The sequence below is a fragment of the Phasianus colchicus genome, chromosome 1 (genome assembly GCF_987193195.1).
Source record: "Phasianus colchicus chromosome 1, bPhaCol1.hap1.1, whole genome shotgun sequence".
Lineage (NCBI taxonomy): Eukaryota > Metazoa > Chordata > Aves > Galliformes > Phasianidae > Phasianus > Phasianus colchicus.
The window spans coordinates 193,511,765-193,527,265 of record NC_143436.1 but is presented as its reverse complement, the minus strand read 5'-3'; the positions used below and the strand labels follow the sequence as shown (position 1 = coordinate 193,527,265).

Sequence of the window (15,501 nt, the reverse complement as noted above, 5' to 3'; positions counted from 1 at the left end):
AATCTCCCTTTTCAGCTGCAGAAGAAGCAATTTGTCAGGAGCTGATTTAGCACCTCCATAGACGGGCGTTGGTGCTTTCTCAGATCAAGACTTTGACTTTCTTTGAAACTTTGACAGCTAAGACATAGAGACTTGAAAGCTATTTGAGAATCATGGAATCACAGAGTCATAGAATGGCTTGGATTGAAAGGGACCTCAAAGATTATCTAGCTCCAGACTCCTGCCATGGGCTGGTTGCCACCCAGCAGCTCAGGCTGCCCAGGATCCCATCTAACCTGGCCTTGAACACCCCCAGGGATGGGGGACCTTCAGGTCTCTGGGCAGCAGTGCCAGAGCCTCACCACCCTCTGACTTACAAGAAGGACTTACAAGTCTCTAAGTAATTATTCTGAATTTAAGCCAATTCCCAATTTCACTTTAAGCAGTTTCTCTTTTAAATGACTAAATGTGTATTTAAACTAAATTAAAATGATTTTTTTTATCTCCCAACTAGAAAAAGACCAAACCAGCAATCAAAGCCCGTGCTTCCAAATGCAGTGAAAAGGTGTCCCTTTGAGGAAGTGACTCTTCCCCAGTTTTGCCACATTTGAAGTTGGTCATAGGAACCCTGTGGCCCTTTGGAGGTCATTAAATGCAGCAGTAAGAAGAGGGATGCACTCATGGCTAGGAGGCTTGAAAAGGTCTCGCCTGCAGAGAGAGCTGCAAGGGATGGAAAAAATGATTGTTGGATGCTGTGAGGGGAGATGGCACATTTCTGAGCCTTTTTGAGTTGGTTTTCAGCTAGTTCCAAGAGCATAGGTGACCATTAGAGGACCTGGGAAGCTCTGGTGATCTCCTTTGACACTCTCCATCTCACAGTCACGCAATTTATCTCCCCAGCTTTTTATGAAGTGCAGCAGTGTCAACAAAAAGCAGAGTTTTTTGCCTCCCTCAAAGATATTTGTTGCATGTTTGAGGGTGCCTATGCAAATATTTTAAGTACTTGAGTGCTGAGGATTCACTTAATATGCTACTGGATAGAAGTGGAGTACCACTGCATTATTTGCTCCAGTACTGATATATCTGATTAGAAAACCATAGAATTAGGCTTAGGTTGGAAGGGAACTTAAAGCCCATCCAGTTCCAAACCCCTGCCATGAGCTTGTTGCTATTTACAAAGTCAGGCTGCCCAGGGCCCATCTAACCTGGTCTTGAGCACCTCCAGGGATGGGGCACCTCCAGCTCTCTGGGTATTCAGTTCCCATGCCTCATAAAAACAACTGGTTTCAACACTTCGAAAGAAAGTGAAAGGAAGTTTTTAAATAAGGAATTATTTTTCAGAAGGAGAAATGAAGTGATACAGCCAAGGATAAGCAATGTCCGTAGCAGAGCCTTGGGTTAGATCTGGACTGCCCTTCAGTGCCCACCCTAAAGCAGCCCTTCTCTGAATCCTGTATTGTCCTGTATTGTCTGTTCTAAATAACACAAATGTCATTGTATTATTTAGACACAAATGGCAAAGACTTTCGACTGGGTCATAATAAATTATGTTTGTAAAATATTTATTCTAGATGAACACCAGAGATGCATTATTAGTAAAGCCTTCCCACTATATGCGTGTTTCAAAACAATCTGTGGTGGGAAGAACCAAACAAAAGAACAACTTGCCTTAAGGCATTAAAGTTTTTAGGGGCAGTTCAAAGAAACACTGAAAATTTTGCAGAATTAGGGCAGTCTTGCATTTTCTATCACTGCCCTGGATTGAACAAAATGGCACTTTTTGCCTAACAGTTAATCAAAAGAGCCTCTGAGAAATAAAGAAATGAGATTTTAATGAACAAATTCTCATGACAGAAGCTGTGCTTTCCTTTATTTGGATCTCACTGTACACCTTCAGGTATGTGTAAAACCAAAATAAAGTGTTATTACCTCTCGCTCTGTTCTGCTTATGGGCTTGTATCCCAGCTGAAGACAAAGGGGTGCTTGAGGATACTGGACTAGATATGACCTAACACTGCATCCTGCACCTAGAAGTACACACAGTAGCCCAAAGGGGAATTCAGAGAAACAGGTATGAGCATCTGGAAATGTCAGGCTGGGGAGAAAGCCTGGAATGCCTTTTCTCCTGTGCAGGAAATAGTATAGTATCTCTTCAGAGAGTGGAGATAGCATATTGACCTACTGCAGCTTGGTGTGACCCCTGGAGTGGAGCAGAAAAGGTAGAAAAGGCAAGGGACAATAATCTTTGTCTTTCTCGTCCATGCTCACCAATAGGCTTAGCTCTACAGGCTAGAGATCCTTCGGCCACAAAAAGATGCCAGACCATTCTGAGCCCTTAGCCTTCACCCTTTCCTTGTTTTGATTTATTTCTCCCTTTTAGTCATTTGATTTTTTCCACATTGTTTCTCCCTCGTCCATCCCAGGAGGGTTCAACTATTAGCTTAGGATAGAACAAGTGTTCCATGTCTGTGCAAGAAAAATCCTGCTCCAAATACACATCAGGATGCAGGTCCAACCTGCCCCAAGCATTGATGTTCACACCAGCTCTGACAGCCCTTAGTATCCTGACCATATATCTCCCATCATGGCATCAGTCCTTCCCCATTGGCAGTGGCACACAAACCCCACCTCAAACCCAAGTATTTTTATTTAAAGAGCAGTGGATCACTACCACTACTACTAGCTGTATTCCCCCTAGAGTGTTTCACACCAAAAGGAGTTATTTGCAGCACTCAGAAGTAGTATTAAAAAGCGCACATTTACTTGGCTGCTGATCAGCAATGTTACTGAACGCAATTATTTTCCATAAAAAATTATATATCTCCATGACAAAGCAGTTTCAACTGGTGAACGAAAGGACAAAAATTAGCAGTGTAATTGAAAAGAACAGTAAATTCTTACCTACTAATGCTGATTTTACTCAGCATCTCCCCCAGCATCCAGGCTATTAATGAATTTACAGAGTTTGGGCCTTATTCTCCTGCTTAATGGCCTCACTATCATCATCATAACATGAAACCTACACACTAACCCATATTCAGCTGCAGTTCACTACAGCAGAATACTATTGTGGAAGGTTTTAATGTCAGCATCCGTTCGTGTGTAACACAGAAAATACAGTATATATGGGACATATCATATGGAAACAAAATTAAATACATTGAAAACCTTATTTTTTCTGTAAAGGCAAACAGGCCAGTGAGGACACAAATTAGCCTTAGAAATTAGTGGGAATCCTTTCACTGAGAAACAAAATGAAGGTACTATTCAGTAATGCAGCAGTTTGATTATTAAACTCAGATTAATCTCATGTACCTTCATCCTCTAAATTGGGAGCACGGATGCAGCTGGCACAGTCTCAGGTCCCAGAGTGAGCTCAGTGGTACCAAAAGGAGCTTCAACATTCAGTGGGTTGAAAGCTGAATGAGAGACAGTGACATCCACTTCTTTCCTAATTTAAAAGGCTTTTTTACATCAGTGGTCATTAGTTGAAAATTGAGGGATATGAAAGGTTTGTTGCCCTAAACCTAATCAATGTATCATCCCATCAGGATAAAAGTCTCTGAGACTCTTGTGAAGTGAGAAGGTACCTCACCTTTTCACTTTCAAGAAGCATCTAGGGTCTAATATCTGGAAGAAAAAAAAAACAAAAGAGGACAGAGAAATGAGAGACATTAGGAATCCATTATCAAGGATGTCAGCAGTTAGAAAGTTGGATCACAAGAAAGGAGGATGTAACAGCCTTCAAGGGAGACATTTTCCACCAGAGAATGTTGCATTTTGGATGGTCGTGTAGCAAAAGACTCCTTTTTAGGACTAATACTCTTCATAGGAATATTAGTACCTTTATGGTTGGAGGGCCCAAAGGCAGATTCCTTCCCCTGACCTTCACACTTCAAGAGATCGTCAAGTCTCTGAATATCTCTATAAAGCAGCTTCAATTACAATCAGGCTGCAATATACAAGCAATCCTAATGTAATATCAAGAAGTAAAGGAAGAATGTAAAAATTTCCAGGAACTGAAACAGGGAAGGGGATTAGTGAAAATCCCTTTCTGGACCTGCTGCTCATTTCTGTAATTTTCTCTGTCTTCTGCAACTCATGATGGATATTCAGTCTTAAAGGTTCCAGCTAATTATTATTTCAAGTTGAAGCATCTTGTTCATATTAAGGTTACAACTGATAGGAGGCAAGTGAAAGATGACAGCCAGCAGATGCTTGATCTTGAACTGGAAATTCTAATTTATTCTTGTCTACTTCAACTCAAAAGGCATAAAGGAAACTTAAGAAAATAGAGCTCAGAGCTCATAGCACATTTCTTTAATACAATTTATCTATTCAAAAAAGGATTTTTTTTTAATCTCTTTTCTAAACTCTCCAGAGACTGAGTATCATATTTATGCCTACACGTTTTGCAGAAGAAGCAGGTCTGAAGCATACACTCATTTACTGGAAGTACTTTATAATGCACTATTTAATTCAAAGGGAAAAAAAAAAAAAAAGAAGTTGCTGCAGCCACGGTAACAATATTAACAATGGAGTGTATGAAGCCTGAAAGGAAATTACTCAGCAAAACATGCCAATAAAAAAGAAAAGTCACCATGGATTATCAACTAGAGTATTAACAAATAATTTGTAATGCTAAGATTACACAGGAATTGTGGCACTGCTAATTGCACTGATTTATTGAACTGTTTGAGCCAGTAGTTTGGGTCAACATGGTTTGGGAAACAGGGAAGTGAATGCAAAGAAGACTGAGTAAAAATCTTTCCTGAGCAGAGGTTCATAGCTATCTAGGAACATCTTGCAAGACCACTGGTGGATACATTAGGTAGACACATTACAGATAACATTAGGAGGATGTGTTCCAGACAACCAAAGAGAACAAGAGAAATACTCAGAAGAAATTACTATTTGCCTAATGTTCCACTAGGTATTTTAAAAGAAAAAGAGAAAATACCTGGAAAAAGCGGATGAAATTCAGGAGTATGTCGCTTGATAATCAGAACAGCTTTCTGATTTAATAAGTCAAAATGAATGCAAGAAACCTGGTGGTGAACAGCATATTGCACTGTGTTTAAACAGTACATTTACAGCTTGCTGGTACTAGGTCTGAGAAGGAGTTTCAAGGTCTTTGGTGAGGTCTGTATCAGATGCAACTGAATAAGTGGAATAACTACTTAGACTTCTTAACAACCCAGGAGAAATAAAATTATATAGTTTTTCTGGTGTTCCTTGCTTGAAGAACTTGTCTTGAATTATTTCCTGCTATAATGTATCCCTGTGTTTCTAAATTCCTTATATGAGCATTCATTTCAATCAAGTCCTAATTTCCTATGCAGTTTCTTAAGCACTCCTTCCAACAGCAATAATGGCTTTAGCAATGTGGAATCAGAAAGTGTGGTGGTTACTGCAAGAAATGCTCTTTAAATCATGTATTATGTCAATTAAATGGCTAAGAGTTGGGTCTGTGATGGTAGAACGGGCAGAGCTATCATGTGAGCTTTCCAGCTCCTGATTGCTAGTGCATTTCAGTTTTACAAAAGCATATGATAATTTTTTAGAAAGGCAATTTATTTGATGGGAAAGCAAAAATTAACTACAATGTATTCACTACCTTTCTAGTCATGCTGGTGAGGCTTGGAGAGCAGGTTTGGATATGTGGCTGACTGTTTTCTTGACAGTTTTAAAGCTCATTTAAATGCAACCCAGAACAACAGTGACTAAAAGAAAAATTATTTCTCTCTGTAGGATGTGGGTCCAGGAAAGTAAAATGAATTGGTACTGTTAATCTTGTCACCAAGTGAGTAAGTGTTTGAATTGCTATACCCACCATACAACTTTTGGTACTGACTGGTGATTTCAGAGGTAATGCCAAAGACAAATGGACCTTGAGATTAAACTGCTCTTACTAAACAGAGGCAACCAACAGACGAGTGACAGAAGTGTTGGGGCTGATTGTTCTTACATCCAAATCATGGGAACTTTGAGTTCCAACAACGCCTTTCTCACTCTTTCTACTCACTTAAAATGCAAGTAGAACTGTTGGCAGGAACACATTCTTTTAATTACTAAGGTGGAAAGGAGGACACACACGGCAGAATTTAGAAGTGACTGTCTTGCAGCTTAATTTTGGCTTCCGTAGCTCTTAGATCTGGAATTTTAGTTTACTAGAAATTACTGAAATTTAGTTTACTAGCTTATAAGTCTACTCATCTCTCAGACTCCTAGATAAGGAAATTCCACTCTTCAGCAGCACTTCTGCAATGATTTCTTTACGCAATCTATCACAGCTGGTTCTATATTGTCTCCAGCTTGGTCAAACTGTCTTGAGCCACCTGATGTTACTTATCCTGCCTGTGAGATCCTTCTGCCTTCTTGATGCTGCCCACACTCTTTCCAAAAGGAGATGAGGATGAGAAACTTATCACTCCTAACTCATCCTACTAAAGAAGAAATGCTCCCCCTCTCTCTTGCTCCTTCTCACATGTAACAGGTTAAAACTAAAATGAATACTTTCATCTCAGCTTCCATGGAATAACTAAGAATTAAGCTCAACTCCTCTTTCCCAAAGACGAGTGTTTAAAATTGGTGATTCTGAAGCAGATGTGCTGAATAAACCAGTTAGCTCTCTATCACATTGAAGGTAGACACAAAAGTATTAGTTTTTGGTTTGCTTTGGTTTTGGTGTGTAGAAGGTATTCTGCGTGGGAATACTAACACTTTTTTGCTCATCTCTCATGTTCAAATCCATCAGGTGACTCTTTGCATGATTCATAAGAGTTTGAGTAGATGTAAAGTAGGATCTTCCCTATAGAGCAGTGGGAGGTATTCACAGCCTTTGTCACAGGTCCTTACCCACAAAAGCCGTCCATCTATGCATCTGTTAGGAGTACCCTAGACAGTAAAAAAGCCTGAAGTTCTCAAAATCCAATCTGAACTGTTCTGCATAGCTTTCAAATCAAAGAAATCTCAGCAGTGCTACAAACTATTGAAAGTGGAGAAAGTGATGTTGAAGAGGCAGCAAGTACAACCATTCTGACTGAGGCAGCATCCAATCTAGACCATTGCCAGCTGCTATTTCTCTTGTTTACACCTCAAAACTTCTAAAACTGGGGAGTTCCCAGACTTTTTTGACTGTCTCTGCCAGTGCTTACCGACAATTAATGAGGAGAAGAGGATCACAGTGGCTTTGCTCAGTTCAAAGAGATGGCAAAAGGGAGATGTTGTTGATATCTTTTAACTGTTTTAGGAGTGAGGATATACAGAAGACAGAACCTGACTGCTCTTGAACGTGCATGGTGAGCAGACAAGAGTTGTAGCAGTAGAAACTGTGACTACCTCCAAGGAGAAGATTTGTTCACAATGACAATGATCATCACCAAAACTGACACAGGGGTTGTGGACCCTCCAGCCTGGCAGATACTCAATCACAACTAGTTAAGGCACAAAACAATCTGATCTAACCTTCAAGTTAGCCCTACTTTAAGCTGAAAATAGCTGGATCAGGGACTAATACTGGTGACTTCCAAGAAAAATTATTCTGCGGCTCTGTATTTTTGTGATGATGACTCTGTGATTAGAAATATTTTGGCTTTGGTGAATTGCTGCAAAATAAGTCAATTTCAGGAAGACAATTACTGTGTTCTCATTAACTGTGTTCTTCTCTATATTAAAGATCTGCTAGCTCAGTGCAAAGACTGTTCAGGGTTACCTAAGGTAATGCTGGTGAAGTCAATGTCAGGCAAAGATCCAATGACCACCTCAGGAACTTCTTTTGTTTGTATCAGTCTTGTGGAGAAACTGCAATCTAATGTAACAGAAAGTATCCTCCAGAATTCTTTTCCAGTGATGCATTATGCTGGAGGAGACATAGAGTGGTCTCTTTCATTACCTTTTTCTGCCAAATGAGGAGTCATATTGAGCAAAAAGCATTGGCCATATGAGGAGAGGTCATCAGAGCTGTTTGGCTGTGCAGGAACTGATCTCAAGGCAATGTCAGTGTTAAAACACAGGCCTACGTTACTGAAAACTAACTCATAACTTAGTAAAGGTTTTCAACCTCCTGGACAGTCTTGGAACAGTTTAGATAAAACATCACATGGTTTGTCGTGCCACCTGCCCGTGCAAGTGATTTATGGACTGCAATATGCCATGGAACCAGGTCGCTTCATTGGTTTCCTTAAAGACGGGTGGATTGTGTCTGAATTTACTGAACGGAATATCTCTTCCTTCAAGGTATCACCACTCAAAGAAACCTGCAAAAGCTGAGGGAGTTAGACCTCTTATTTTCTAAGAAGAAAATGAATATCTCAGTAGAGTTGTGGTTCGACAGCTTCAGATTTAGAAGCATCAGAAGTAAATTCTGATTATTCATTTTGGATAAATAATGAACAACGTAAAAATTGCTGACATTCACTTTCACTAGAAAAGTTGGTTTAATGGGCCCCGTAAAATCTTCTATTGATGGCAGGTTCATAAAGCTCCTTATTGACTTCAGCTAAAGGCTATAACTTCTATCAATACTGTCAACAATTAATATTGACTAATAAAGGTATCCTGTAAACTGAGTCATAGCATTATGTTACTTTATGCTGCCATTAGCAAAATTTCATGTCATCTTGAAAACATTTCTCCTATAAATCTAGGATTTCTTAATATATCCTATGTGATCGCTAACTGTGTAGGGCCCATAGGAACACTGCTTCTGTGCAACGTGAAGAAACAAAGCAACCTTCCTATTTGCATGACAAAATTTCTGAAGTGTATCCCAGACTTCATTTTCTCCAACAGCACATTTAAGATTGGGAGAGTTTTGTTTGCAAATGTTTGTCACACCTTTATCTTTGCCAAGAAATTACAAAATGGAAATGTCCAATTTTTATTTGTGTATATTGAAAGCTTCAGATTTTGTCCTTAGTCTTTCTTTTCCTTTGCACTTTGTATTTTGATTCTTTATACCCCAAATTCAACTGAAATACTTATACTGAAATTATGGATCTCTCAGTTCCAGGCAAATTTTTCCAACTTGAACTTGGCTGGTGTTTTTGTTATCTACCCAGTGAAGTCTCAGTATCAGTTCAAGCTCTCCAACAGTACAATTTGGGTTGTAGCATTTTCCCTTCCATTCTACCAGCTCTTTTTATTGGTCAAAAAATAAAAGAATAATAAACAGGAATAATTAGATACTAGTCACCACCTCTGTCTAGATCCTATTAATGCTGCACAGGTTTTAAATTTTCGAGTATGATATAGTCTTTTCATATAAAACACTCAATATCTAAGACAGCAAATGCATTGCGCCCTAAGAATCTTCTACATTTATGCAGCACTTAAAATCCTGCAAGCATGTTCTCCACCTTGCTGTCTTTACTTTTCTAACTGCAGTGAAAAGGTGGTTCAACAAATGGTTAGCGTGTCATCAAATTTAAGGGAAGAAGAATTGGAGGTTGTCTGAGTCCTGACATGAGTACTACTTTCTCTGTTATTAGTTTCAGTAAAGCCTTTCAAAGCATGCGCTGTTGCTAATGTGTTGTTGCTAATATAATTTCATTTGTAAGTAATCTGTAGGTACAAAGTTGCATTTGAACACATAGAGATAGCGTTACGGATGAAACGGGTGAAAATGGCTCTGTCAGCTAATTCAATTCTTCCCTATTAATGTAGAAAAAAAAAATTAAAATTCTGTGCTTTGTTTTTTGTTTTTTGTTTTTTTTTTTTTTAGGCATGGAAAGAAAGATGTACGAAATAGTATCATGGCTGCACACATCACCATAAAAAGCACAGGAGAGTGACATGCATAAGCGAGAACAAAATGGAATTGCAAGGTGTTTGCTTTGTTTTTTGAGTCATTTGTTGGGAGTGTGCAAACTCTAATCGACTCTCATAATCTCTACAAGGCTAGGAAGTTAAAATATTAAACTGGCACTGCATATCTACCTGTTCTAATGGGTGAAACCCTATAAGATGCTACACTAACAAACGTAAAAAAATATTGTAAGGATAAGTTAAAAAAAAATTCTGCACATCCTTTAAAGAGAAGGTCGTTTATCTTTGAACTTTGCCTAATACATCATTTTCACTGAACAGAAACTTAATAAGCTTCTACTGTAATTTTGTTGGAGTTAAACATAAAATCATGTGGGTGGTGTATGTCTCACTGTGTCATGGCTTCCCAAGGAAAAGTTATCATCATTTGTCACTATAATACTGTGGCAAAAAGCATAAAGAGAACAAGCCATGCAGTCATTTCACATCAGCTTTCAAGCGCTGAGCTTAAGCTCCTGATGACTTGGCTATATTAAGAAGCAGACTGTGCCATAATTGAATTAAAGGTGCAAAGGCTTATATGGTTGTGTGAACCCCCGGGTCACGCTGCAATTGAATCAAAATCCTCTCTCCTTCCTACTCTGCCTGGCAGAACTGCTGACCAAAAGGTTCATGGAACCTACAAAAGGCATGCAGGAGTCCCTTCAGCTGGGGATGCAAAGTTATCGAGATAAAAAATCCGTGACCTTCAGCTTTTATTTCTCATGAAGAAAAAAGCTTCTAAAAATATTTCACCGCCGTTTTCCTTCAGAGAGCAGTCAGCCAATTTACATAAATGAAACGGCTCCTGTCAAGGAACCAGCAAGGAAAAGAAGGAAATTATCTGCCCCAAAAATCTGTAGCAAAGATAAGAGCAGCATTGGCCAGGGGAGGGGAGATTTAAATGCTTTTTGTCTGAAAGGTCGCTACAGAAAGCAGAGAAAGTATTACAGCCGCTTAATGATCTCTGTCGCTGTGATAAATAAGTAGGAGCTTCTCCAGCAGTTTATTAACAAACACTCTGTAGGACAGTACAAAAGGCCGTGACATGGGGCTATTAGAAGAGCACTTTCACTGAGTCTGATAAAAAAAATACAACTAAGGAAGATTAAGGCGGAGTGCAAGAAGAAGCACTGCTGGTAGAGCTTGTGGCTGCATCGCGTTTGCTGCCATCACTCACCTGTTTCGGTATTCTCGTGCTCTGTGTCGGTGAGGGTGAGGTTGGAGTTGGCCCGGCTCGACAAGCAGGAGCTGCGTCCAGATTTGGTGTTGCGTCCCCAGAGCCTCACGGGGTGCTCAGGTGACATGACCACATCCGCCTCCGTGTCGGCATCTGAGCCAGCGCTGATGGAGTAGCCGCAGTGAGGCAGCCCAATATCAGTCCGGTATAAAGTCCCATGAGTAGGCGTCACGTCTTCAAGACCCAGCTCCCGCAAAGAGAAGTTGGCTCCTAGAATCATAGAATCATAGAAAGATTTGGGTTGGAAGGGATCTCAAGGTTCATCGAGTTCCAGTGTTCCTGCCACAGGCAGTGCTGCCAAGTGCTAGATCAAGTACTAGACCAGGTTGTCCAGGGTCCCATCCTACCTGGCCTTGAACACCTCCAGGAATGGGGCATCCACAGCCTCTTTGGGCAGCCTGTTCCAGCATCTCAGAATCACAGAATCACAGAATCACAGAATGACCTGGGTTGGAGGTGGCCTAGCAGGGCCACCAAACATACACCTTTACTAGATCAGGTTGCCCAGAGCCTCGTCCAACCTGGTCTTGAACACCTCCAAGGACGGGGCATCCACAACATCCCTGGGCAGCCTGTTCCAGGACCTAACCACCCTCCTAGTAAAAAACTTCCCCCTAACATCCAACCTAAATCTTCCCTCTTTTAACTTAAAACCATTTCCCCGTGTCCTGCTATTATCAGCCCTTATGAAGAGTTTACTCCCCTCCTGGGAGTAAGTTCCCTTCAGATATTGAAAGGCTGCAATGAGGTCGCCCCGCAACCTTCTCTTCTCCAGGCTGAACAAACCCAACTCCCTCAGCCTGTCCTCATAGGGGAGGTGCTCCAGCCCCCTGATCATCTTCGTGGCCCTCCTCTGGACCCTTTCCAAAATCTCCATGTCTTTTTTGTACTGAGGGCTCCACACCTGAACACAGTACTCCAGATGGGGCCTCACAAGAGCAGAGTAGAGAGGGACAATCACCTCCCTATCCCTGCTGACCACCCCTCTCCTGATGGAGCCCAGGATCCCATTTGCTTTCCGGGCTGCCAGAGCGCACTGCTGGCTCATGTTAAGTTTCTCATCTATCAGGACCCCTAGGTCTTTCTCTGCCGAGCTGCTCTCAAGGACAACTCCCCCCAGCCTGTACAGGTGCCTGGGGTTCTTCCGGCCCAAGTGCAAAACCTTGCACTTTGCCTTATTGAACCTCATTAGGTTCACCCGAGCCCAGCTTTCCAGCCTGTCAAGGTCCCTCTGAATGGCCTCCATTCCCTCCACCGTATCGACTGCACCACTCAGCTTGGTGTCATCAGCAAACTTGCTGAGGGTGCACTCCATTCCCTCATCGATGTCATTAATAAAGATGTTAAAGAGCACCGGTCCCAAGACAGACCCTTGAGGGACACCGCTCGTTACCGGCCTCCACCTGGACATAGAGCCATTGACCACCACCCTCTGTCTGCGGCCTTTCAACCAATTGCTTATCCATCTAGTTGTCCACCCGTCAAATCCACTTCCCTCCAGTTTGGAGATGAGGATGTGATGGGGGACCATGTCAAAGGCCTTGCTCAGGTCCAGGTAAACGACATCAGTTGCCTTCCCTTCGTCCACCAATGCCGTCACTCCATCATAGAAGGCCACAAGATTAGTTAAGCATGACCTTCCCCTGGTGAAGCCATGCTGGCTATCTAGGATCACGTGCTCGTTCTTTATGTGATCAAGCATATTGTCCAGGAGGATCTGTTCCATAATCTTCCCAGGCACGGAGGTGAGACTCACCGGCCTGTAGTTACCCTGTAGTCACCACCCTCTCTGTGAAAAATGTCCTCCTGACATCTAATCTATACCTTCCCTCCTTTAGTTTAAAACCATTCCCCTTTGTTCTATCACTTGTAAAAAGTTTATTTCCCTTCTGTTTATAATCTTCCTTTAAATACTGGAGGGTTGTAATGAGATCTCTCCACATCCTCCTCTTCTCCAGACTGAACAAGCCCATCTCCTTCAGCCTGTCTTCATAGGAAGGGTGTTCTAGCCCTCTGATCACCTTGGCAGCCCTCCTCTGGGAGAAATTCAGCAGAGTGGTTATTCTTTAATAGGAGACAGTTTTATCAAGTGTGCGTCAATGGTGAAACCATTCATCTCCTGTCTTCAAACGTGACCCTGCTTCTTCCTGAGTCCTAGCATCACACTGAAAGTCCAACTGTTTTGTTGTGATGGCTAACTATGCCAAGACCAAAAAGCAGATGAATTCCTGCCACTGGAGCCTTGTCCTGACAAAAATTCAGGTCTTCCTCAATAAAATTATCATGTTTGAAAGTAAAAGGATGGAGAGATGGTGGAATTCTTTAGAAGAATGAGAAAGTAAACTTTGGAATAAGTCAAAGTGGGGAATGTAATAACTAAAAGCCCTATCGTACACCTCACAACTCTACTACTGTAGGAAATTTGAATGAGTTTTACTCCTTAAAATCACTGAAATTACTTACGGGGTATTCAAATTTATTTTGGCAAGCTCACTTTATTTTGGCAAGCTCACTTTCCTCTTGCTGACCACTCATGACTTGACTAAGTTTAGCCATTCATTCTTACAAAGGCACAGCAGAGGTTGTTCAGCTGCAAATAGATATAATTGTTCAGCTGACTAAAAACATTACCTCAAAAATAACTCCTGAGTTCATGTTTAGTTACATGCTGAGCTTTATAATCAGACCAAATTGATGTGAAAGAGTCTTCAAATATTAGCAGACTTTGTTCGAAAACTTATATGAGGAAGCTGAGGAGAGCAATTAGTGGCTCCATTTTAATCCACATTTGTTTATTAATGCACACTTTTATTTTGCAGTCCTGAATGCCTTTAAAGGATTTTGGCTACCTGTGAAAGTCTTTATCTGCACATTGTGTTTATATGGCACAATAAGCCCCACTCCTGTTATGTTATGCCTTGATCAGATGGATTAAGGAACTTTATCTATAGCCAGTAGGAGGCATCAGGCCCTGGATAGTGGCCAAATACCAACACCAGTGATCAAAATCAGTCTAGCTGGCTTCCTCCCGTTATTTCAATAAATTAATCCCCTCCAATCAAAAGAGATATGGATCCCAACCTGCCAAGTTTATGCACAGGCTCCAGACTCAGTTTTAGAGTGGTGTTTGCAGTTCAGACATGTTTCTGCAAGCTGAGTCCCAATGCATAATCACCAGGAATGTTCAGTTCCCAATCTAGCTTGGAACAGCAATGTTCTTATCTATTCATTACTGAAATTCGTTCATCATGTCTGGACCTCTCGGTTGTATCCAAAAGTGAGTTATGCATCTCTCAAAACCACACAAGCATGTGGTTCTCCTTGTGTTTGTTTTGTTATGGTGAAAAACATGCATCCAATAGAAACAGTCAGATTTCTGCTTTTCAAGAGTCTGGTTTCATGCTTGTGGGAACAATCTGCCTTGTCCCTGTGCCCTGCTGCATAGGGAAGGGCTCACATTATAGCACAGATGCCCTTAATGATCACTTGGCCCCAATAAACCATTATTTTAGTATGCATTTTTGTTCTATTGACTTTGCAGCTCATAGAGAAGAGAGAGGTGATGTTTAAATGCAAAGCGAATAATGGGACTGGACAACATTTCCACATAAAGTTTAGAGAAGGAACTGTATGATGTCAGGAGGAAATGACCATGGTTCAGCTGGTTATGGATCTACATCTGATAACACTTAAACTATTTGAAATATTCATGAACTTCACACCTTCTTAATTGAGCAAAAAGTACTAAAGCTTTCAGACAGAGCGGACAGATAAGGTTGCTTGGGGCTCACACATCCGTCCAAATCTGGAGCTTGGCTTGGGGAGCACATGCAAGCTTGTGGCAGATTAATCCATTTAACTTGGCCGCAAAACAATCTGAGAGAACATCCACTACTACATGGCACGAGGTAGCAAATGAACTTGACCTAAATTGCAAATTATTTTTATCTCTCCAGATATCTTATAAGATATCTCTCCAGAGATCTTACTTTTCACTTCCAGTTTTGACTTTAGAGCAAAGCTGGATAGTTTTTAAACTACCTGCCATGGAGTACTGGAGGTCATCTTTTGGTTTTCCTTGCATGTTTAAGTCCCCAGCTGTGAACTCCACCTTCCCTTGCAAGGGGCCACATACAACATCATCTGACACATCAACACGCAGCATGATTGATACTCTCCAGTAACAGCAGCTCATAAATTATGAAAAATGACTGCTACAATTAACTGAAAATCAAATTTATTTGCAATAAACAGCAGGAGATGCATTGATTTTCATATTCTATGCTCACTGTTGCCTTTTAAGCTGGAAGAACTCAAGTCAATAAAAGGAAGATAATAAATATCTGAGACTTTTTAATTCAGATCTGGTCTATTTTTTCCTATGCTGACTTGCACGTTTGCTGGCACTCACACTCTAGCTATAACCGTTTAAATGCTGACTTGTTTATTTACTGAATTTATTTGGTCAATTTGAA

General features: G+C 41.0%; 1 protein-coding gene across 3 annotated transcripts in view; it reads right to left on the bottom strand.

Moving 5' to 3' along the window:
- Positions 1 to 15,501, bottom strand: part of TENM4 (teneurin transmembrane protein 4) — a 750,922-nt gene that overhangs the window by 328,885 nt on the left and 406,536 nt on the right. For all 3 annotated transcript variants that reach the window (XM_090134119.1, XM_090134120.1, XM_031595483.2), the window contains one exon: positions 10,967 to 11,236. In XM_090134119.1, the coding sequence (XP_089990245.1) occupies positions 10,967 to 11,236 (270 nt within the window). The remainder of the gene's footprint in view (positions 1 to 10,966; positions 11,237 to 15,501) is intronic.